The sequence below is a fragment of the Hipposideros armiger genome, unplaced genomic scaffold (genome assembly GCF_001890085.2).
Source record: "Hipposideros armiger isolate ML-2016 unplaced genomic scaffold, ASM189008v1 scaffold_94, whole genome shotgun sequence".
In the NCBI taxonomy this organism is placed as follows: domain Eukaryota; kingdom Metazoa; phylum Chordata; class Mammalia; order Chiroptera; family Hipposideridae; genus Hipposideros; species Hipposideros armiger.
In genome coordinates this window covers 161,300-184,863 of record NW_017731444.1, presented here as the reverse complement: position 1 = coordinate 184,863, position 23,564 = coordinate 161,300, and the positions used below count along the sequence as shown (strand labels likewise).

General features: G+C 54.8%; 2 protein-coding genes across 11 annotated transcripts in view; one reads left to right on the top strand and one right to left on the bottom strand.

Annotated features, from left to right (window-relative positions):
* ITPA (inosine triphosphatase) overlaps positions 1-2,981 on the top strand; it is a 13,487-nt gene extending 10,506 nt beyond the window's left edge. Inside the window, exons 5-6 of the mRNA XM_019645666.1 lie at positions 1,252-1,328; positions 2,521-2,981. Of these exons, the coding sequence (XP_019501211.1) occupies positions 1,252-1,328; positions 2,521-2,659 (216 nt within the window). The 3' untranslated portion in view covers positions 2,660-2,981. The remainder of the gene's footprint in view (positions 1-1,251; positions 1,329-2,520) is intronic.
* Positions 2,982-5,718: 2,737 nt separating this feature from the next.
* On the bottom strand, positions 5,719-17,178 carry SLC4A11 (solute carrier family 4 member 11). 10 transcript variants are annotated; one of them, XM_019645852.1, is made up of 20 exons: positions 16,976-17,178; positions 15,176-15,217; positions 12,297-12,449; positions 12,118-12,167; positions 11,640-11,871; positions 11,477-11,558; positions 11,114-11,237; positions 9,499-9,714; positions 9,332-9,425; positions 9,094-9,219; positions 8,894-9,007; positions 8,673-8,805; positions 8,365-8,438; positions 7,672-7,936; positions 7,489-7,595; positions 7,215-7,383; positions 6,946-7,119; positions 6,560-6,755; positions 6,305-6,474; positions 5,719-6,164 (listed from the first exon to the last, which is right to left on the bottom strand). In XM_019645852.1, exons 2-20 carry the CDS (start codon positions 15,204-15,206, stop codon positions 6,101-6,103), a joined length of 2,574 nt encoding a protein of 857 aa, XP_019501397.1. In that variant the 5' UTR covers positions 15,207-15,217; positions 16,976-17,178; the 3' UTR covers positions 5,719-6,100. The 10 variants fall into 10 exon arrangements, with proteins under 10 accessions (XP_019501397.1, XP_019501398.1, XP_019501396.1 ...); XM_019645853.1 differs by lacking the exon at positions 16,976-17,178 and adding an exon at positions 16,810-16,961; XM_019645851.1 differs by lacking the exon at positions 16,976-17,178 and adding an exon at positions 16,709-16,766.
* Between the last annotated feature and the right edge of the window lie 6,386 nt (positions 17,179-23,564).

Genomic DNA, 23,564 nt, shown 5'->3' with positions numbered 1-23,564 from the left:
ATCAGAAGTTTGAACCACCGCACGCCCTGCCATCAATCAGGGCTGATCACCGCAGTTCCCACCATCCCCTATTGTCTCCCCAGCTTTAGCTGCTTTGTGCACTTTGTTGCTTCCCAACCCCCACTTTACCTGAGGTGACCCTATTTCTTCATGTTCTCTTCTCACCTGAGCTCTTTGAACCCAACTGTTGTCCTTTCAGCAGTACATGTGCCAAGCCCTTCCCCATCTTAGGGCCTTGGCGTTGGCTGTGTCCTCCACCTGGAATGTTCTTGCTGGGCCAGTGTGCCCTCCCTCAGGCTTTTCCTGAGCCTCTCATCATGCTGTTCTGGAGTCAAGTCCCCTGTTTGTCCCTTTTAAGGCACTTTGTGTTTGGCAATTGTTCACTTGTTTACTGGTTTGATACCTGTTTTGCTTAAGACATCCATTCTACGAGGGCAAGGTGAGACCTGCTGTGACCCCAGTACTGAGAACACTACCTGCCTCACTGCAGATGTTCAAAAACGTGTTAGGTGGATGTGGCTCAGAGTGGTTCAGTAACTGGCCTCAGTCACACAGCTCCCCACTGGCAGAAGCAGAATTTGCCTTTGGTCTGAATGACTTGGCATTTATGTGGCTAATCCCCATCCTCTACTACCTCTCATTTTTTTAATTAGTTTTTTTCTTTCTTTGTTTTCTTTTGCTTTCATGGCAACATGACATTTCTTGACACTGGACTATAATTGGTCCTCTTTTTTACCATTTTCTTGTTGGTATTTGCCTGTTACAGCCAGTATTTATTAAGCTCATTTATATGTTGAACACTGTGCTAAGTAATTTCTGTTATGTTATTTCACTTAATTGTTAGAGCCTCCCTTGCATTTTGAGACATGCAGTAATAGTAGCAGGCATAGGGCTTGTCTGCTAAGTTCACGGCCCTCAGCTTCCCATTAGGAGAAAATGTTTTCTGTAAATTTTTCACAATTGACTCTCGTCAATAGGTCATAGTTTGTCAAAACTGTAGAGAGGGAGGGTGGCCCCAGGGGTATCAAGTACGTGGTTCCTCCCTGTTTGTGAGGGGAGAGCTATCCAGCTGTGCATTTTATTTATGTGTTTAGCAAACATTTGCAGGCACCATGGACCCCTTGAAACAGTCTATTTTCAGTAAATAAGATTTAACCAAAATCATAAACTAAACTCAAACTGGCCACTGTCGTCCTCCTAATGCATCTCTTCCAGGCCCAGTGACCCACCTGTCCCCCTTTCCTCTGTCAGGGCCGGATTGTGGCACCCCGAGGCTGCCGGGACTTTGGCTGGGACCCCTGCTTTCAGCCTGATGGATACGAGCAGACGTAAGGAATCCAGCTTCTTCCAGGGGTATGGGGTTGGGCTAGCCGTGGTCTGTATTGGGTCAGCGCCCCACCCAAGCACAGGCACGCGGATATGGATGTGGGCAGGCTCTGAGGATGCCGTTCCAGCTGAAGGCAGCCCTGCTGGGGTGGATGCCAGGAATCTGGGTGGCTCAGGCCACGGTGGGGGAGGCAGCCAGGCGTAGCTGGGAGTTCTGGGCTTGGGCTCCCGCCCACTGCAGAGCAGCTGTGTGACTTCAGTGGCCTCCCCTTTCTGACTTTGGCTTGACAGTATACACCTGACAGTTCTGTGGGATGACCTTCTGACTCCCCCATCTAGTTTGTTATGAAATGTTAACACTTCTGCAGCCTTTAGTAGGCACCACATTAAACCCCTGCAGTGCCTAGTGTTCTCAGTATTTCACTAAACCCCCCTTATTTAACACAGGACATGGTGACCATTATTGGAGTCAGGTTTTCCAGGCTGGGGGTCTTAGGGAGCGTGGCCTGAAGCCTTACAATAGCCAGACAGGGGCTGAGGACAACATGAAAGAGCACTGTCCCAGAGTGCTCTTTAGTGACAGGAGCATTCTACATCTATGCTGTCCAGTCCAGTAGCAATTAACCAGTTGGGCTATGGAGCTTTTAAAATGAGGGTAGGGCGACTGAGGAACTGAAATTCTTTTTGTTCAATTGTAATTTATTTAAATGACCACATGTGGCTAGTGGCCACGTACTGGACAGCACAGATCTGAAACCCACCACTGGGGTGTGGGATTCTCACCTCACTGGAGTCCTGGCATGGAGGACAGGCCACTGGCCAGCTGTCCCATGCTGCTCCCCCACAGTGCTGTGTTTGCTCTGTCAGGCCCCACTGCTTCCTGTCAACAGATGACAAAGCTGATCAAACATGCAGCTCATCCCCCCTGTCCTTGGCTTCCCTTAATTACTTTGGGGCATACTGGAGCAAGTTTAATATCCTTCAACACTCATTAATATGGGTTTCTACCTATAGGAGAGTTTAAAACTACGTATCTGATTTTTAAGACATTAACTCTAGATGACAGGAGTTGGTAGCCCTGCTCCCCTTTCTTGGAAACTCCTTGAGCTTTGGGCTCCGGGATGAGGTCAGGGGCGTGCACACCCTTCCCGATCTGGGCTCCCTCCTCTCTGAGCTGCTGCTGTTGCCCCTTAGGTATGCAGAGATGCCCAAAGCTGAGAAGAATGCCATCTCCCATCGCTTCCGGGCCCTTCGTGAGCTGCAGGAATACTTTGGTGGCCTGAGTCCTGGGGCCAATAATGAGCACACTGGCCAGGGATCTGGGGAAGGCTAGCCTGCAACCTCCCCCATCAGGCAGGCACCCCTCCAAGTGCGTCCTTCAGTGTTACCACTTCTGGGAGTGCTGAGACTTGACAGCCTCACGAGACCAGCCTCATTGGTTTGGAGGGGCAGCTGTTGCTGTTTGGACAAGGGACACTGTTCTCTTCCCCTTGGGGATTCAGTGGCCTCTCCTACAACCTTCAGGCCTGGGATCCTGAAAGGCCCTTGGGTGTTAAACTGGCCTTGGCAAGATTGGGGGTTTGGGAAAGAACCACACGGTCTTAGAGGTTTTAAAATACGGCAAATAAAAATGCTGGAAGGCACTACAAAATAAACTGGATGTATCTGCTTTGAAACATGCTCCGGGCAGGTGTCTGTCTCCTGTTGCCTTTGGCAGGAGCAGGGAGCCTCTCAGGTTGGGGAGGAAGAGTGGGGGAGACGTGGTGGGTCAAGGGCAGCACCGTGTCCAGTTGTGTTCACATGTCCTTGCTTGCTGGAGTGTTCTGTCTTTCCTTTTGTTCTTCAAGTCTCAGATTGTGGGCTGACCTTTTCCATGCCAGAGCCATACTGCTCACCCAACCATCAAGTGATGCCACTGCCCAGCTGGCCTTCATGGTGTTTGCCCGGTTGAGGGCTGGTCATGCTTTTGCTTTGTTGCAGTCAAATGTTAGCTTGTGATCATAATGCCAAGTTTGTTTTTATGGTGGGACAGGGATAGGTTGACATGCCACATTCAGCCTGGGCCTTTCAAGCCCCTCAGGAGGCCCAGCTTAGTTGCCCCAGACCCTCACTGCGCCCTGGTGAAGACATTCTCTGGGAGGGACTTTGGGAGCCTGGGGTGGCTTCCTTGTCTTTCCTGCACATGTTTCTCTGGTGAGGAGCAGGTCGCCCAGCCCTGAGGATGTTCATGAAAGCTAGTTGTGTGCAGCAGGTGGGGCGTGGGGGGTTGGTGTCCTCAATGCTGGTAGGTCACTCCCAGGCTTCCGTGCTCACAGGCGTCTCTGGAGAACGTCCTCCCCAAGCCCTGTTCCTCTGCTGGCAGTATGGCCTGAGCCCTAGGTTTAACCCTTGTTTTCTCCCCTGAACTGAATCAATGCCTGTGGGTAAGATAGAACATCATTCCTTTGTTCCCCTCTTGCCTGTGAGGCCCAGCTGGGTTATTTCCCCAGGAAGCAACCTGGGCTGAGCTCAACCTCCTCTGAGTTGTCTCCTTGGTGATGAGTGATGTCAGCCCGGGGCTGACTTGGGGTGCTAGGGGCCTGCTTGCTCCTCATCTGGTGATTCTGGACATGCCCGCCCACAGGGGACACCCAGGCTACTGGGGAGGGGGCCCCAAAGAAGGCTCACATGCCCCATGGGTGGGGTGGTACATGCAGCTTGGGGTAGGGCAGCCCTCTGTTTGCTACTTAGGTCTGTCCCAAGTTCTGTCCTGGGCGCACAGTAAACTTTGTCCCCCTTTTTTTAACTTGACCCATCCCCACAAACAGCACTGCTCAGTTGAAGGGTAAGTTGTCTATATTGCACCCCAGTCTCCACTTCTCTTATTAATGCATGAGGGCTCCCCTTTCTCCCAACTCACCCTCCATCCAGCCTGCTGCTTTTTGCCAATCTACCAAGCAGAAGATACCATCTCAATCATTGGGTTACATTTCCTAGACTACCAAGGAGTTTGAGCATCTCTTGCCATCTCTGTTACTGTTTTGCCTCCCCACCCCGTTCAGCCTCTGCCTCTTTTCTGTCAGTCATTGTCTTTGTGTTAGTTTGCAGGAATTCTTTGTAAATCTGTTAGTCCTTTTTCAGTTGTAGGTGTAGCAGATGTCCTCACATCTACTCCCTCGGTCTGTGGTGCATTTGTCAAGCCAAAGTCCTTCACGGTGATGTGATGCCCGTGAGCCTGCCGTTCTGCCCACCACTGCTGCTTCCCAGCCTCAGATCTGTAGTCTGCTACCTGCTGCCGTTGTCATGGACCCTGGCCAACCACCAAATGACCAAGCCAGAAACATGGCACCTTCTCCCCTCCATCAAACCAATCCCTACACACATCCTGCCATCTGGTTTCTTCTACTTCCATCTTCACTGGCACTGCCCTGGTACAGGGCACAGCCCCTGCCCCATCCCACACCTACATACAAGGTTGTACAATTAAGTTCGCAAACTTATCCCAGAAAAAGTGCTGCCCATGTCATGGCAGAGATCACTGTGGTCACCTTCGAAGTGCTCCCCTTGGGAAGCTATGCACCAATGCGTGCCTAGCCCACCCTTCAAAACAATTTTGGAATTCTTTCTGGAATGGCCATCAGAGCTGTGGCTGTATTACCCTAGATGTCCTGAATGTCATCAAAATGTCTTCCTTTCAATATTTCTTTTATCGTTAGGTAATGAAAGAAGTCATTGGGGGCCAGGTCAAGTGAGTAGGGAGGGTGTTCCAATAGTTATTTGTTTACTGGCTAAAAACTCCCCCACAGACAATGCCATGTGAGCTGGTGCACTGTCTGTGATGCAAGAGCCATGAATTGTTGGCAAAAAAATCAGGTCGTCTTAACTTTTTCACGCAGCCTTTTCAGCATTTCCAAATAGTAAACTTGGTTAACTGTTTGTCCAGTTGGTACAAATTCATAATAATCTCTGGATAGCAAAGAAAGGTTAGCAACATCGTTGCAACAAGTTCACGAACTTAATTGTCAGACCTCGTATACATTCTGATATCTACTCAACAGACTGACCTACATAAACCTGTTTTCAATCTCTGGTCAGGTTGCTCTGAAGTTGCCTCTGGGTGTTAGGACACTTCACTGTCAGCCCTGCTGATCTCTCCATACCAGCCACGCTCTTCACTGGCCCCAAGTCTCAGAGCCCTCATCATGCTCTTCCCAGAACACTTCCCCTGCAGGTTCCTGGCATCCTCCTGATCTTCCACATTTCCCTATGGGGCCAACATCCACTGTGGAGTTGGAGGTGACAGCCCAGATGGTTCTCAACAAACATCGGTCCCTTTCACCCCCCCTCCCCAGGCCCCTCAGGTGGCCTTCAGAAGCTGGGACGGGGTGGGGTCACAGTGATAGAGGCGGCACATAGAAGCGTAGAAACAGGAGCTTTATTCTCTAATATGCATATAGCAAGTTCCTTACACAATCAAGGAAATGGTTTCTCTTTCAGGCATCTGACTCTTTTATCAAAAGAAAATCCATCCTGCTTAGTCCCACCCTGGACAGAAGCTGCCCTGAGCAGTATTCTTGACCCAAAGCGAAAGGCTAATGGGGAGAGGTGCGGGCACACACCATGGAACCCCCACAATGCCCAGATGCCCTGGGCCTGTTGGGACAGCTGTGAGGGGGTGCAGCATAGAGCAACACCCCAAAGATACCCACACTTCCCAACACAAAGTCACAGAGCCAGCCTGGGAAGACCCACAGGGACAGGCAAACGGGGTATGGCCAGGGCCTGGCAGTCAGGCTCAGTGCTCAGCATCCATGGCGTCCAAGTATTTGGCTTCAATGATTCGGGGCAGCAGCTTATAGCTGGAGGAGAGGGGGAACAGGCAGGAAGATGAAGGTGAGCACTGAAGTCAGGGAGAAAGCAGAGGACACCCGCCCTAGCCCTGCTGCCCTCCCACCCGGCTGGCCCTGCCTGCCCACAGCCCACCCTTGCATTCCCATACCGAATGGGGATCATGGCCATCATGATGAGGGGGAAGATCATCTTCATGTAGGGCAGGGGGCTCATGCCAAAGGCACAGAGCAGCAGCAGCTGCAGGACCTGCAGGCCTGTGAAGTAGTGGATCTTCCTCTGGGGCACCCTCCGGATATAATGGGTGGGTGGGTACGAGGCCTGTGGACAGCAGGGACCAGGTGTGGGCAAGTCTGGTGCCGCTGTATCTTCCAGCTACACCCCTTGCTCAGGGCCAGATCCTCACCTGGTCCTTGAGCAGCAGGGCCACGCGCTCAAAGAGCTGGTTGGCATCAATGGAGGTGAGGGCGATGTAGAGAAAGAGGCCATAGAGCACAGGCTTGGGGATCCACTGCAGCGGGATAGGTAGCAGCAGGAGGGAGAAGCCCACCAGGATGCTGGCGCCCAGGGAGGTCAGCCGCGTCTCCCACACATTCACAATCCTGCATGGTCCCGGAGTACAGGATCACCTCTGGCCCTGGTTCATGGGGCCATGCCCCACCTCAGGTCACATACGGTTCCCAAGCTAGGGTACTTCAGGGCCACATCTCTCCCTAGGTCACCTATGGCCATGGGCTGCCCCACCTCACACAACTCTTGGCTCAGGTATCAAGGCACAGCTCTCACACTCACGTTTCATAAATGTGTCCGTTCTCTACACGCTCCTCCACCACAGCCAGTGCCCGGACGTGCAACGGGGAGTGGGGGTAGGCAGCGTGGATCCAGGGCATCCCAAACAGGGACAGCCCCATGTTGATGACGGCAATGAGCAGGAGGTCCCAGTGGTAGGCCGTGCCCTTCACCAGTCTGCAGCAGACAGACGGGCATGCGTGGTTAGAGCCCTGCTGGGCTCTTGGGGGGGGGGGCACCCTGCTCAGCCCTCCCTACCCAGCCCTGCAAACCTGTTCTCTGGTGCGTTAGCCAAGGCAGCGACCAGGTTCTGCTCGATGAAGAACAGCATGGAGAGCAGGAAGCCGAGGCCCATGGCACTGCCAATGGCCCCCAGGGACAGCGATTGCATCTCAGCTATCTTAAACAGCCTCTCGTTGGGGTTGTAGCGGAATTTGCTCACTGCAGCAGGGTACAGACCCCTGCTCTAAGCCTGCAGCCCTGTGGGAGCACCCCACCCCACCGCACCCCACCCCACCCTTGGCCCAGTTTGCTCCCCCAACTCACTTTTAATATCCCGGAAGCCGTAGGAGCAGATGAGGGAGAAGGTGAGCACGGAGATGGGCAGGGCGCAGTCTGACAGGATCTCCCGCATGCAGGGGTGCAGGTAGGGGCTGGGGATCCAGGCCGGTGTATCAGTGTGGTCTTGGGGCTTGTGCCCCTTTCCCCTGCCCCTAGGCCCCCCCTTACCTCTTCTTAAACTGGTAGAGGGTATAGCTCAGCCAGAGCGTGCCCAGCATAATGAGGAGGCTGAGCACGGCCGTCTCCCGGCTTACATGCTGAGAAGGACTGCTGCTCACGGAGGTCAGCTCCAGAGGGCTGGCCAGGAGGCTGGTGTTGAAAGCAGTGTGGAAGCTGGTGTTGAGGCTGGTACCGAGGCCCAGCAGGCTCAGCACGGAGATGTGATCTGCATCGTAGTTCCCATGGCCGTTGCCAAAGTAGTACTTCTGGAAGACTGGATACAGGCCAACAGGCCTCAGCCACCTGGGTTCTAGGAGACTGGGGCCCAGCTTCCTCCTGAATGTGGGGTGCAAGGACCCTGAGGGGATAAGGGGCATCTCGGAGGAGTGGTGGGGGTAGCTGGCCTTCTCTGTCAGCCAGGACCCCACCAACCTGTCTATCTACCCCCCACCCCCACCCATGCCACTGTCCCTCTGCTTGGTCTCTAATGGCACATCACTCCTGGTCCAGTGCCTCTGATCCTGCCTGAGGCAACCCTGTCACCCTCCCACACATGGGGCTGCAGTCATAGCTCCCCAGAGCACCACGGACCACGGGAGCAACCACAGCTTGCATGCTGCTTGGCTGACCTGGCCACAGCCCATAGCCCCCTATCTTAACGCAGCTTCCTGTGTAGCAAGTGGCCACTGGCTAGACACTCACTTTTTACCGTGCCCTTGACAGCATCCAGCACAAATGTCATGGAAATGAATAAGGCAATGATCTCTTCTGTCGACCTGCCAGGGTATGATATACCTCATAAGATAAGGGTGAGTTGTTGAAGAGGGGAGGCTCCTCCTGCCATGAAGACCAGTCCCAGACTTTCCCTTTGGGGCAGTGATAGGGTAGGGGCACCCCACCCCTCGTAGGGTTACAGGGCCTCAGAGGCTGGTATGAAGGCTGACCCAGGTCCCTGGCCTTGGTCTCCCTCTTGCTCAAGGGTCCCAGCAGCTCAGGGAAGGCCATGTCACCTCTTGAAGAGACTCATAATCAGGCTAAAGTTGAAGAAGGCATAAACTGCAAGGAAGAAACTGTTCCACAGGCCCGTGCATGCATAGAAGGTGTTGAAGTCCAGATCGTAGTCGTCACAGATGCCACGGATCACTGCAAGCAACATGATGGGTGGATGGTCAGGGCCAGACTGGGGCCAGGGATCTCGGGCATCATCGCCCTGCCGCAACCCCCACTGCACCTTGGGTGTAGAGGGCCAGGGGCGCAGTTGTCAGCAGCACGACCAGCGGCTGCCCGGAGAAGAGTGCATACAAGAGGCCTCCAATGCTCTGCCCAGCAATGGTCTTCTGCACATCTGAGGAAGTGAGATGGTCAGGTGGGCACCACAGCCTTGGGCCCCACCCAGCACACCCCACCAACCTCCAGCCCCCAGCCCCTCACCAATGGCCCCAAATGTGTTCTCATCGTTGAGGGACCCAAAAGCGATCGTGGGCAGGAGGCAGGCAAAGTAGAGGAACAGGGTGGTGGTAATGTATTTGCCCACAGCCTTGTTTTTTCCAATAATGCCTAGGGATGGGGGACAGGATGGAGAGTGTGTTGGGGATGCTGGACAGGCACACATGTTGTCCTGGGGTCTAAGCCACAGGCAGACCTCCGGGAGGACTACCAGGCCATGTACCATCAGTGAAGTCCAGTGAGTACACAGGGAACCTGCGGGCGAAGTCCTCCCGGATGCCCTTCGCCACAGAGAAAAAGTCCTTGTGCTGTAGGGGCTGAGAAAGGGTGCTTATTAGGTCTGCAGCCCATGCCCAGAGCCATCCACCCAGACCCACCTCGACACCATACCTGATGGGAACTTTGGATACAGATGGAGCTTATGCTGTAGTTCTTAATGCTGGGGGTCATTCCCTGATCCATCGTGGTAAGCAGTTGTCTCTGATTTACTAGGGCATCCTTGAATTCTTCCTCCGTGCGGGTCTTCAGGAGCTTCTGGCGGAAGGTGATATCCAAGAACATGGTGGCAAATGTGCGCCCCACCTCTGATGCAGTCTTGGTGCTTTTCTGGGGGTGGGGGTGAGGATGGGGAAATCACATCTGCAACCCCTGCAGAGCGGAGGGCACCCTGCCCTGCCCTTGGCGTGCACAAATATTCCAAAGCACATGGCAGGCACTCTCCCCATGAACGGGCAGCAGGTTTTGTCCCCCAAAGTTCAAGTGTGAATAGACACTGCCCCGATTTTCACCAAGTCAGCAGATCACTAACATCAATCGAGTATTTTTCTTATTAACTCATGAGTTCTTATAAACTCAGGTATTAGTCTTATCGGAAGGGACACAAATCTGTGTAACTGTGGATAATGAAATCGCAGTGGAGAAAAACATTCACCCAGCTATGTTTCACCTGTGGCATTTGCACTGTTTGTTGGTCTTTCAGCACTTCTTCCTCTTGCCTGGCCAAGGTCAATCCTGTCCAACTCAGTGTCCGGCCTGCACCATGACAACCTGTCTCACCTCCCCAAACCAGGTCCCCTGGGGGAAGTGTCCATTCCTTCATGCTGCCCAAACCGATAGTCCCGGGGCTGCACTGCAGACACTATGCTTTTCTGTTAGCTTTAGAACAGGCTTGTTCTCCCAAGGAGACAGGTGTCGGGCTGGTTGGCCTGTCCCAAGGCACCAGTCAAAGCCTCTCAGCCCTCGGGGTACTGCTCCTTCCACTGTTCTGGCCACCTTGCCAGCTGTCATCCTGCTGACATAGGAGTGGCCCACTGCCCTAAATGCACGTCCTCTCTCACCAGCACAGTAACCTCTGGAGAGGTTCATCATGTCTATGAAATCCATGTGAGGGCCATTCCCTTCAGCACCCCTTTGCCTAGAGAATGCCTGGGGAAGGGGGCTGTGCCAAGCTCTGGGTTTGCACCAGAAGCAGGAGCAGAAGCAGCAAGAAGTGCTGCTTCAGTGGCAGTTTAAGCATTTTTGGGAGGGGCCCCAGCCATTTTTTATTCACGATTTTTAAATCCTTTTCCTTAAAAGACTCCCCAAACTGTATCAGCTTCAGCTCCCATAGAAGCAAGATGCCCCTGACCAGGAGGCGAATGGCCTAAGGAGTGGAGAATCCTTGGCTAGCAAATCATACTCAGTCAACTAGAAGGGTTAGGTCCAGGCAGGCCAAAGAAAGGCCCCTATGTTTCAATAATTTTTAAAAGTATCTCTTTCAGTTGGGAAGGAAATACAACCTTTTGGGAAAGCTCTGGAGAAGTGAGGACTTGATGAGGACCGAGCAAGGAGGCTTCAGAGAAACCCAGGAGATGAAGGGACAAGGTGGAAATGAGACCGTCAGAGGCCAGGACTGTGGGGTCCTCCATCACATGGAAGAGAGGCCCCAAGAGAACAAGGTAACTTGGAACCACCCTTACCCCCAACTCCCTCCAGGAAACGGAGCCACCCCAAGACCTCTCCTCACCATCTTGGATGGGGCCAGGACCAGGATGACGAATCGCACCTCACAGCAATTCTCCCCCCAGTTCTGCGGGCGAACCAGGCGGCTGATGCACACGTGCCGCTTCGTTAGGGAGCTGGAGGTACAGCTGGCAGGGACAGGGAAGGGGACACAGCACACAAGTCACCACCCTTGGTGCGCGGGAGCCCACCCACAGTACCCAACTTTGACCCCTAGTGACTTGTTAGGTAGAAAAAAAGACCAAATAGGATGGCGTGCTCACATCCTTTCCCCCCGAACTGGGTGGGCCAACCTTCGCAGGGACATGGGATGCCTAGTTCCAAGGTGACATGTAGGGAGGCCAAATGTGGTGGCCTGGCAACTCACATGATGCAGAGCCATGACTGCTGGTATTGCACCCCTGTTACCGTGGCAGTGACTCCTTGGATGGTATCCGACAGCAGGTGGACTGAGGACACAGTTGAGGGGGATAGGAAGGTCAGCCTATCCCTCCTTGACCTCCCCACCCAGGAGGGGAGACGGGCCTTACCTTTACCCTCCATGGGAGTCTCGGCATCAGTGAAGAGCATGGCCATGAGGAGGTCCAAGTTGTAGTTAGGCTCGAGGTTGTCGGGCTTGTGGGCTAAGCGGAATAGCATGGCCCGCAGCACATCATCCAGTGAGGTGGCCGTCTCATTCAGGATGATGCTGGCCTGATCCAGAAAGCCAGCTAGGTCCCGGTGTGCACGGATCTCTTCCTCGAAGTTCTTTAACTTTAGGTACTGTGAGGATCCCACATAGGCCCATGAGTGAGACCTGTTGTCACTGCCTGGGCTTCTCTTCCAGTGGTGGCCCCTGACTACCCCTGCCCACCAGAACCAACATGCCCTTCCAGGAGGGATGGCCTCAGCAGATTGGCCTCGAGCTAGTGTGAGATCCCTGAGTAGTTCGAGAGGGGAGCAGCCACCTCCACCCACAACTAGTAGCCCAGGACCAAACATCTCCCGTCCTGCAGATGGGCCACTCACCTTTCGGGAGGTGTGGAGGAGTCCGCAGCCACCAGGCAGTTCACTCTCGGCTAGAGAAACGGGAGAGGGTTCAGGGTGCCACCCAGTCTTCAGATCTCTCTTGGTGGAGTGGGGCCCATACCTGCCCAGTCCCTGGTCCCCTTCCGCCCCATAGCGTATCCCTGATACAACCCCCATACCAGCCTGCGTGGGCTGCACCTCGAGGTTGACGTTGACAAAAAAACGGATGCTCTCGCCAGACACAATGGAGGAGTTGATGGTGTCGAAAGCCTCTTCCCCTAGGCTCTCCTCATGGGTTTCAGAGGCTTCGTCCATGTCACACTTGAGGTAGCCTGGAGACCCAACCACCACCAAGAGAGACCCCCAAGAGGGCCTGGGCGTCAGCGCTACACCCCAGGAAGGACTTCAAGCTCAAGGAGCAGGGACCCTGGGTTGTCCCACTCAGCGCACTCTCGTGAATGGTCAGGGAGGCCTCTGCTAGGCCAGGAAGGCAGCTTCAGGCCCAGATAGGCAGAGTATGTAGTCTCAGTCCTGACCCCCTCAGAATATGGCAGCTGATGGCAGCCCCCTCCCAATGACGTTCTCAAACCTTCCTCAGCTGCAGGAACAAGAGCCTTGCACTGTTCTGACCCAGCATATCCTTCAGCTGGAGAAAAACTGTTCATTTCACAAACTTTGGGCCAGGAACGTGGAGCAATGATGTGGTTAGGGCTGCCTGACCCCTGCCCTCCCAGAACCTCCAGGTTATAGGACCCAGACCTGCTTGGCTACCCAGATGGGATCCAAGGGAAGCCAGAGGCACTGTGGTCTCCAGACTCGCTCCCTCCCCACCTCACTGGCATCAAGTCTTAGAGCTCCTCCTCCTGGGAAAGACCTGTGGGCAAAGCATCAAGGCTGAGAAACCAGGTGTAGACATCAGATAAGGCCCAGGAAGCAGGAGAGCCAAAGACTAACAGGGGAGAGGAGGCCTCATCTGGGCCCTATCCCCATTGAACCCCTCCCCAGTGGTGGGGGAGGGGCATATCATGGCACCTTGGGACTCCCAGAGCACAGAGCCTGCCCTTGGTCTGCCTCTCAGTTCCTGTAACTGCCTCACAACACAGGCTCCCTCCTACAGGAAAGCTTCCTGGTGAGGTGCAAATGTTCCAATCCTCTCCAAGCCCTGCTGGGGCACCCTGCAGCTTCTGGAGTTAGTCTGAGCCAGCCCTAGCGCCCCCCCTCTTCCCCCCCCCTCCCGTCCTGACCCTTGACCCCTCAGACCCAGTCCCACTCCCTACCTGGATCTCTCACTCCTCAGGCCAGTAGCACCCCAGCCATGCCAGCTCCTATCCTGAGTGGACGGCCCGGAGAGCCCTATTCAAAGCTCACAGAACCTTCCTCCTCTGGCAAGTCTGCCTAGGGCCCTGCCTCACTCTTGGCCCAGCTGCCACCACCTCTTGGTTCATCACTTGTGGATGATCCCAGGAAAGAGATCTTTATAGCCCGGACCCCACCAATGCCTAACACCAGTGCAATGACAGGGAAGGGTCAGCAGCATGCCTACACCTGCCAGGCAGTGACTCACCCTGACTCACTTCCATTTCCACCCACCAGTTTCCTCTGCACATCCCAGACCCTGTTACCCCCATGTCTTCCTGTGCTCAGCCTGGGCCCTTTCTGGGCAGGAGGTGCTAGGCCTCCCCTATCAAGGCCCCCAAGGAGTAGTGACCCCCAGCCCCAGGTCTGCACTATACCCAGAGCCCAGAGCAGAGCTATTAGGTCAAAAAGTTGCCCTTCCAGGGGCGGCCAAGAGGCTCAGTTGGTTAAAAGCACGGGCTCTGAGCAACAGGGTCACCGGTTCAATTCCCACATGGGCCAGTGAGCTGCGCCTGAGCTGAGCTGCCAGCAGGTGACAAGATGGTGACAGCACATACTCCTAACAAAAAGGCTGCTGGTTCGACTCCCACATGGGATGGTGTGCTGTGCCCCCCCCCCACTCCCCTGCAACTAAGATTGAACAAGGCACCTTGAGCTGAGGTGCCGCAAGCTGCGGCCAGGTGGCCAGATGGTGACTGGACTTGGAGCTGAGCTAGCTGCGCCCTCCACAACTAAGATTGAAGGACAACAACCTGGCTGTTCCCCTGCCCCAATTCCCCAACACTGTTCCCCTTCCCCAATAAAATCTTTTTTAAAAAAAGATGCCCTTTCCTACTTTTGTCATGGAGCTGATGTCCACGAAAAACTCCTTTCCAAGCCTGCTTTGCTTAGACAACCTCATGCCCCAGCCTCCCCTCTGTCACCCCCACCAGTACCCACTATTCCCCTGTGCTGTCCCACACACTCCCCTTCTCCCCTACACTGGGCTCTCCCTAGGACCTGCCCAACCGACAGTACCAGGTCCCTGCAAGGCTCCTGGAATGCCATGTCCCCTCTTCCATGCTATAGCCCAGCCACATACCTAACCTGCCAGCCAAAAGCCTGGCACATGAAGCTGTCACACCCTGGAGACCCTGGGGAAGAGCACATCACTCTGTCCACCGTCCCACTAAAAACCCCTGATGGTCAGGATAGCTCCTGAGTCTGGGCATAAGACAAGCAGCACAGAGCGAGCCCAGACATGGGGGAGGGAGTTAGACTGGAGCAAGCAGGGAACACGGAAGCAGAGTTAGGTTTCTTTAGAGGGACAATGGCAGCCCCTCCCTCACAGGGCTGGGTAGGGACTGAGGGACGTGGGCATCCACAACACTTGACCTAACGCAGGTCAGATAACCAGGGCATTGTAAAAGTGAACCATGTAAAACCACCAGATGGTCCACATAACCCAGGAGGAGCAGCCTGCCCTCAGGCAGGACCACAGAACACCAGAGCCCTGCCAGTGTCCAGGGCAGTGTTAGCTGCCTCTCTGACCACATCACAACAACCTTCTGGAGGGTAGGATCCAAAGGCATCCCAGCACCAGCAGAGGACCACAGACAGGTGGCCAATGCCATGGGCACCCAGGTGGGTGGACTAGGTCCCCTATAGACTTTTGACCAAGGAGCTCTCTCTCTCTCCACACACACACCTAAAAGGTACTCACCTGCATCCTCAGAGTATCCACAGTGTGACATGGAAGTGTTTTCTGTAAGTGAAGCCAAAGAACTGTTACCAGCTCTGCGGACCAGTCCTAGTCAGTATCTGGTGCCCATCTGTTCTCCACCCCACACCAATCCTGTCGATGTCTTCTTAGCCTTCCCAGGGACTCAAACCAAGCCAACCTTAGACAAAAAGGAGCAGGGTATAGTACTAGGGAGGGCCCTCGAGGAATCAGTGGAAGCCAAGCCAGTTATTCTTTAGCCCATCTGCTAGGGGCTGCCCAGGTGGGAAAGCAGAGAAGAGGGGAGCCATTCTCGGCAAGTTTTCTCCAGGAGTAATTTAAGAGTACCCCGTGAAGTAATGCAGGATACGCTGGCTGCGGAACGCAGCACGGGCTGCCAGGGCTGGAGGGAGGTGGCTGCCTCCACCCTCCTAGCAGGAGACAGCCTCCCTGTCTCGCTGCTGCTTCGCGGCCAAGCCCAGCACCTGTGTTGGAGCCCTTCTCCCTGCACATTGTTCCTCTCATTCTCAAGACGGTCCTGGCGGCCATCAACATCCATCTCATGTGCAGCCACCCCCAACTTTACGCGCCCGTGATCTACTGGGGCCGACCCGACAACGGCTTCCTCCCCTACACTGCCACCCAAGTCCCGGGCCTCCTGGGAGGCGGAGCCGTTGGTCCTCAAGGGAGATGGGAGGGGGAGCCGTGCGCACTCCCCGCGCCGGGCCCCGGATGGTCCTGGCTGTTTGTGCGCGCCGTGCGAGGAAGGAAGCCACGGGGGCGGGGGGGGGGGGGGGGGAGTCGCGTGCACGAGAGGAACGCGCTTCTAGACTCAGAGACCCTGGGGGTCGGGGAGCCCGGGCTGCATCTAGAAGGAAGGGGCGGGGGCAGTAAAGCTAGCACCCGAAGCCGCAGGGACGGGCAGAGGACCAGTGTGATCTGGATCTGGAAGGGTGGGGCTGGTTCACACCCTACTGCCATCCCGGGCGCCCCACATGCAGGTAAATGTCTTACAAATCCCAGGCTGAGGCTCCGCGAGGGGGAGAATGCAACAACCGCGCAGGGGACAGAAGGCCAGGTACCACTAAGTACGCCAGGCTTCCGCGCAGCAGGAGGTGCCCGGGCAGAAGGTAAAATAAAGCTTTCGGAGGCCGTAGCGTGCCGGGCTCGCCGCGCCCACTTCGAAGCCCTCGGGCCATCCAACGACTACCTCATTGGTTCAAAAACTTAATTTCAAGACGACGCTGCAGAGTATTAATCCAGTGCACAGTGCCCACGAATGCCGTCCCCGGGTCTCCTTCCACCACCCGTGTATCCACCCGGATTCCTACTTCCTCGCTACCGAACTCACCCCCAGATCCTACCCCCCGGCCTGGGAGCCCCCACGACCCTCTCGTTTGCGATGCCCCGGGCCACTGCAGGCGGCTGCATCCGCGGCTGCCAGTGCCCGACGGCTCCTCGTACCCGCCTAGAACGCCTTCGCCACCGAGACCCGACGGCTCGTTAGCCGTGCCTGTCAGCAGCTCAGGCACCCACCGCATGGCTGGAGATGGAACACGTGCCTGGCGGCCCCGGCCATGGGCCTGGCGATCGGCCGTCGTAGGGCGGCACAACGCGCGCAAGCCCGGTATCCTTACCCCGTGCTCCCGGACCCCAAACTCTGTCTCTGCCAGGCCAGAGGAGGAAGCTGGCGACACACCCCCGCGCCGCGCCTGGGTCCTAATGCCGCTCAGACGCCCCGCACGGGCGAGGGAGGCCACGTGGCCCTTGGCGGGGTGCCGCCCGCCCACCCAGAGCCCTCACCCGCGTTCCAGTCAACCCCGGAACGTGTAGACCCGGCTCCTTCAGGCCCAGGCGTCACCAGGGCAGGGGCTGGGCGGAGCTGGTACGTTTCTGGGAAGAAGCTCGATGGGCCCAGAGACCAACGGAGTCAAGCAACTGCTGCAAGTCGGGGGAGGGCTTCTCCTGCATCGGCTTTAAGCACGCCTCCGGCCCCCGCCCCCTCTTCTCGGCTGGGGGCCCGGGCAAGGCCCTGCCCGCTGCCTGCCCCGCCCCCTGCATTCATCCGGGTTGTTCGGGCGATAAACCTTTCTCCTCTCGCTCCAGGAAGCGCGCCCAGACTAACTAGACCAGCCGGCGCGCCTCCCCTGGGCTACGCCCTGGCCCGCGGAGCCCACCGCCCTCCCGGCCCTCCCGGCGGGGCGGCGTCGGGTATGCTAGCTGCGCGCCTCGTGGGTTCTCCCCTGGCCTCGTCGCGCCCTCGGCCTTCTCCTGGGTCAAGGTCTTGGCGGGCGGCTTCTTTCCTTCCCAAGATGGGCCCGTTTTCCTTCCGGGACAGGCGGGAGCCCGGCCCGGGGACGCGCCTTCTTTGGCGCCTTGTCTTCTGCTAGTATGAGTGAGAGTGAGGGGTGGGAGAGAGAGGGAGAGAGCTCGGATGTCTGTGTGGGCAGGTGGTGGTGTGCGCGGGCAGGTGGGCGTGCGCTGCGATGGGGTCCGGCCAGTCCAGCCCATGCGATGAGCCCCCTGGCCTGACCTTCGGTGGCTTCTCAGCAAACGATTCCACAACCGTCAGGCCCCGGATTGACCCAAGACCTCACCTACCTTCCCCCCAAGTATTAAGCCCGCATCCCCTCCACACTAGCCCCCAGTCTGAGGACTAGCAGCGATCCCCTCCTCACCTGCTGTGAAGGGAGCCCTCAGCCACTGTCCCCCCCAGGCATGGAAAAGTGCGGGCGGGGCAAGCAGAGGGTGAGCCCACCTCTGAAGGGGCTGCCCTGCAGCCCCCAAGGGCTTCTTGAGCCTTGGGAGAGTCCCAAGCACTGACCTGATGAGCGAGGCTGACCCGGTTTCAGCAAGTTAGAAGCAAAGCCATGGGGTGCCCCTCTTGACAGACGCATGTCTTGAGGCTTAAGATGGCCCTGAGCACCCTGCTCCCTACAACTGCAGAAGACGCTGGGGAAGATACCTACCTAACTGGGTAGACTGACTCACCTAGGTGCATACCTCTTTCCTTGAGGTGAGCAGGTACTGGGAGAAGAGAAACAGGATCATCCTGGGTACCCCCTCCACTCTGTCCTCTATCTAGACCCCCAGCCCATGGCACAGACTCCAGAAGTCATGGGATGGAGGATGGAGGTTGGGGGGAGCTGAAGAACAGACAGGCTGAGTGCTCAGGGAGCATGGCTGGAATGGGGGTGGGCAGGGGCTGGGCCCTTGAAAAGCCACCCGTTTTGCCCCCATTTCCTCCCATCTAGGAATGCCCAGGTTCTGTATCTGCCTCCCTGTGTCACCAGCAGCTACCAAACCCCTGGACCTTCCAAGCCCAACTGTTCCAGGAAGCCACCCTGGATTGGAGGGGCAGCCTCTCATTCTCCTTACTACAGCCTCCTCCTCCCTACCTGAGGAAACAGGAGGCCACAGCCAAGGCCTCTCCCAGTGGTCTATGAACTTGACTCTTAGAGGAACTAACACTAACCTGTTACCCACCCTGTGCTCTGCCCGGACTGCAGTGGGAGAAGCTCTTTCCTTGAGTCCTCCCACCCACCACCTGCCCTCTGTGGATCAGAGGCTGAGGGCGAAGGCAGGTGCCTCAGGGCTCCTCCCCACCTGTGTCACTGGGGCCTCACACAGGCAGGTGCTTTACGGATCCAGATATAAGCACACACATTCCTTTCCTTCCCTCCCATGGGGGTCCGACTTCACTGGGCTGTGGACACAACCACAAGAGTGATGGTTCCATAAGGCACTTAATGGCTTTGCAAAGTACTTTCAACTCACTTTTCCCCTTGTGCCACTTACGCCTGTAGATTTTAGTATCTGGAGTGAGAAGTGATTCTATAGTATCTCATTAAAAAACAAAACCCAAAGCACTTCCTAGAACTCCCTGCTCCAGTTACCACGCAATTCCTCAGCTATGCTTCTGAACAAATTTCTCCACAGTTATCTCTACTCCTCTGCCTCCACGCCCTCTCCCTGCTTCCCTTCGACGCCCATCTTTTGTCCTCATCACTCCACCGAAACTCCTCTTGTCAAGGTCAGCCTCTGTCAGCTTTCTGGCCGGCCCCTCCCCACCCCAGCAGCACACAGCACCACCAGTACCTTCTTTTTCTTGCAATGTTTTCTTCTCTCCCACCTCCTCTGACCTAGCCCTCAGTGTTGGCCTACCCTGATCTTTCCCTGAATCCACGGCACTCAACCAGCCACAGCAATCACTGAGCTCCCTCCTGACTTCAACATGCCACAGCCAACTTTTCCAGCTGGTCCCCCACCCCCCCAACAACCTGGATGTCTAATAGGCAATTCAAATGAAATTCAGACAAAATAGAGCTCCGGAGTCCACCATCTACCGGGCTGCACTGGACCTGGGAGTCATCTCGATTCACCTGATCCATGGGTAAGTTTTGTTGGGCTTACCTTCCAAATAGAGCACAGTTCTGCCCACTTGCACTGTGGTCCATCATCTTGCCTTCTGACTTGCCCCCTCCCCGAAATCATTCTCCACCCCCAATGGCTTCTTATGGTACTTAGAAAAAAAAAAATCCAAACTCCCCGCTGTGGCTTACAGAGGTATGGGGGCTTGTACAACCTGGCCTCTGCCTATTTCTCACCTCATCCTCTATCTCCTGCTCCCAGGGGAACACTGCTCCAGCCACAGTAGCTGCCAGCTGTTCCTCCAACACACCCAGCCCCACCTGCCTCAAGACCTTGACAGTCTGGTGCTGGGAAGTCGTGTCCACAGCTCTTATCCTTTGGCTTCCCAGTTACATCATCTAAAGTAGATGCCTGTGTCTTTTCATCACAGACTCTCATGACACGGCCTTCTTCATTCTTATTCTACTACCTGGGCCCTGTTCCCCTGGGTAGACTGGAGCTCCTTAAGAACAGAGTTGTGTGTCTCACCAGCGCAGCTCCTCGCATGGTAGGTGCTCAATAAACCTGGTATGTTGAACTCATGATCAATGTCTAGTCCTGGAGGCTTTCAAGCCAATAAAGCCCTAGAGATGACCTCTTCGGGTTTTTTTTTTAAAGATTTTTATTGGGGAATTGGGGGGATGGGAACAGTGCTGGGGAATTGGGGGAAGGGGAACAGACAAGTTGCTCTCCTTTTTGTTCTTCAGTCTAGTTGTGGAGGACATTGCTTCACTGGCCCAAGTTGGCACCATCATTGCGCTCTTCCCAGGCGAGGCAGATCAGTCTGCTGGCTTCTGGACGGCCGCTCACTGCGGCTGCTGGCTGCTCACGCTGGCTGCTGGCTACATACGGTAGCCCATGGCAACCCACTGCCACAGGGGCTGCAGCCTACGCTGTCGCCGGCGACTCATGGCAGCCCAGCTCCAGGTTGAGCTGTTGTTCAGCATCTTAGCTGTAGAGGGCAGTGTCACTGGCCCTCATATGTGGGATCTGAACTGGGGCCCTCTGGCGTCCCAAGCCAGTTCTTAACCATTGCGCCACTCGGCCGGCCCTCACCTCTTCGTTTTTCATCCTCCATTCCTACTAGGGTTTTACAGCCAGATACTCCTGATACCCTCTGCCTCCTTCCTCTCACGCTGGACTCCACAGCCATTACTGAGTCCATTTATTTCTACTTCCAGTCTGCTCCTTCCCTCTGCCCTTGCCTTCCTTGGACCCTTGGCAAGTGTGGGACCCTTGCAGCCATCAGCTTTCCCTAAGGTCATTCTGGTTTTACAAGCTTCTTGGGGCTCCCGCTACCCAGAGCAGGCAGCTCTGACCTGGCTATCCCACACTATCCCCCCAGTGATGTTGGTGGGGGCTGGGAGAGGGACCGTGGCCTCCCCTCTCTCTTGGGGGACATCTCCAGGCCCTATAGGTAGGTGAGACGAAGACCCTTTGGTGCCCAACTAACACAACAGTAAGCCCTCTCTCCCAGTTGCCATCTATCCACACAGAGAAAGATCCAGGCTTCTGTAAGGGCAGCCAGGAGGGCAAGGAGCCTTGTGGTGGGCCACCAAGGACCTGCTCCCCTCAGAAGGACATCCCTCTAAGCCCCACCCCCCACCCACCCCCATCTGTACTACAGTCAGAATCTAGCACCAGACTGAGGTCTAATGGCTCTCTGCTCAGTGATTCTATGTGGACAGCAGACTGTTGGGCAGGAAGATTCCAGGGCTGCTCCACTGCCCTCATGTCAAGCCCTCCTGCGCTCTGACCTGGGTTCCAGTTCCACAGCCCAGCTTCTCAGCCAAGAACACCCTGAAGAACAGACACCACCAACACAGCAACCTATAATACTTTCACCCACCCTGCTCCAGGGGCCGCAAGAGATATGCACCACTTGCAACAATGCCCAAAAGCTTCCCCTAGCAGGACCCTCCAAGGCAGGCGTACATCACGTCAGAATCCCACCCACCTTGCTGAGATGCAGATCCCCAGGCTGGACCCAGGGTTCTCATTGATAGGTCCTCTGAAGAGACCGGGAATCTGCATTCCAACAAGCTCTCCAGGGCATGCTGAAGGATGCAGTGAGCTCAGGAAAAAAGCCACAGGGCTGGCCTGAAACTCCCCTACCCTCATCGACCTCCAGGCCCTACTCCATCTGAATCCCATCACTGGCCACCTGAGGCCTCCTAAGAGTTTGGGCAGCCTGTCACCCTCCCGGCCATCCTCGTTGCCCTCTTTGGCCATTCTGTGGACCCCAGGTCCTCCCCATCCATGGTTCTCATTCTCACTGGTCCCCTGTAACAAGGTGCTGCCCAAGGTCCTGCCTTGAGCTTACCATTTAGGGATGCCACTGCCTGTGGCTCCACTTCAGACCACCCTTCCGGTGTGATCCATTCAGCTCCTCGCAGGAAGCTGGATGCAGGAGGTGGGGAAAGTTAGGTGGAAGGTACAGGGCAACACCCTCAAGCCTTTTTGGTTCTCTGATATCTTTAATCTGTAAAACAAAGAAGTTGAAATGGAGTCTTTTTAGCTAGACAATTCCATGAATTTTTGGTTATTAAGCCTTCTTTCCTCTTCCTGTTGTCCTTGTTTTGCTATTATTTGTACATTCATCCAGGCAAGAAATTTCAAAGTAAAGATGTAAAGTTTCTTAAAAATTTGAGGCCATTTGAAGAGAGGAAAAAAATTTTTTATTAGTATGGGAAAAGCAGTAGTAATTGTAGGATAAAATGAAATATGTTCACATTTTATTTGATTAGATTTTTTTTTTACAGGTTTATAGTCATTTGCTTGACATAAAATTTATAGAGCCTGACACAATTTTTTTAACCAAATTATTTTGCCTGGTCAATTTAGCAATTACAGAGGCCTGGGGAAAACAGTAATAATTTGTGGATAAACAAATTTATTTTTCTTCAAATTTTTAGAGAATGAAACAAATTTTTTGGAATTGTTTCAAAATGTTGGGTTTTTTTCCACTCTGGCTTTTTCCACTTCTACCTTGAGGTCATCCCCTTAAACTCTTGTCTAATTAGTCACTTTTGTCTTAATTGTTCCTTCAAAATCACTCTGCAGTTGGTCCACTTCTCACCCCCACCAATGTAGAGCAGCAGTCTACCCTGCCCCCCACATTACAGTCTTCAGGATTTTCTTATATTTAGGAAAAAAGGGATTCTCAAACAGGCCCCTATGGAACACTGGTGGGCGGAGGCAGTATAAACCAAATAATGGTGGTATTTTCTCAGTGGGGGAGGGGGGGCATGATCTTAGTGGATAGATGTTTCCAATTAAATTTTTTTCCCTTGGTTAAAAATCACACCACCACAATGGAACAACTAGTGCTTGCTATCACTTGTAGGAGGAGAGACTAGCAGAAAGCAAAATTTAAAAAATCAAGTAGGATTCTGATTTTAACAGAAAAGCTCAGAGATGGCCTGCAAGGGGATGTGCAATGCTGGTTTGGGAAGCAAGCCCTTCTTTGGGGGACTCAGCTCTCCACTGGGTCTGGCCTTGGGGGGCGGATCTTTGAAAGTGCACAGTGACCCTTGGCCAGGTCAATCAGAATACTTTGTGGCCCGCCTCTGGAGAGGGAGGTTGGGTCTTGCTTTTGGGTTGTTGGGCTGCTGGTGGCATTACTGCCAGGGAAGTGCTGCCACCAAGGATGGAGAGAGGGCTCTGATGCCATGAGTGCCTGGGCCCAGCTGAACTTGAAGCTGTTATCAACCTGAACTCCTCTTATAGTAACCAAGCCATTCCCTTTCTGTCATGGGCTGAAAGTGGGGCATATGGTCGTTTTCTTTGGGCATGACTTGTTTCCTAGATTGTATGATAGAAATTAATACATTGGTATTTCTCCATGCTCCTCAGAGAGCTCTGTGATTTTCAGCAGCTCCACCTGAGACCCTTTGCTCTTTTTTTTTTTTTTTAAGATTTTTATTGGGGAATTGGAGGATGGGAACAGCGCTGAGGAATTGGAGGAAGGGGAACAGACACG

What these genes read in the sequence shown, in the direction of transcription:
- SLC4A11 (XM_019645850.1), bottom strand. Translation starts at nt 15,736, where the DNA reads ATGAGATGGATGTTGATGGCCGCCAGGACCGTCTTGAGAATGAGAGGA. An exon ending in GTATCCAAAGTTCCCATCAG is followed by an intron (nt 9,426 to 9,498) that starts GTATGGTGTCGA and finishes ACCCTTTCTCAG; the next exon opens with CCCCTACAGCACAAGGACTT. An exon ending in CGGCTTCCGGGATATTAAAA is followed by an intron (nt 7,384 to 7,488) that starts GTGAGTTGGGGG and finishes ACCCTGCTGCAG; the next exon opens with TGAGCAAATTCCGCTACAAC.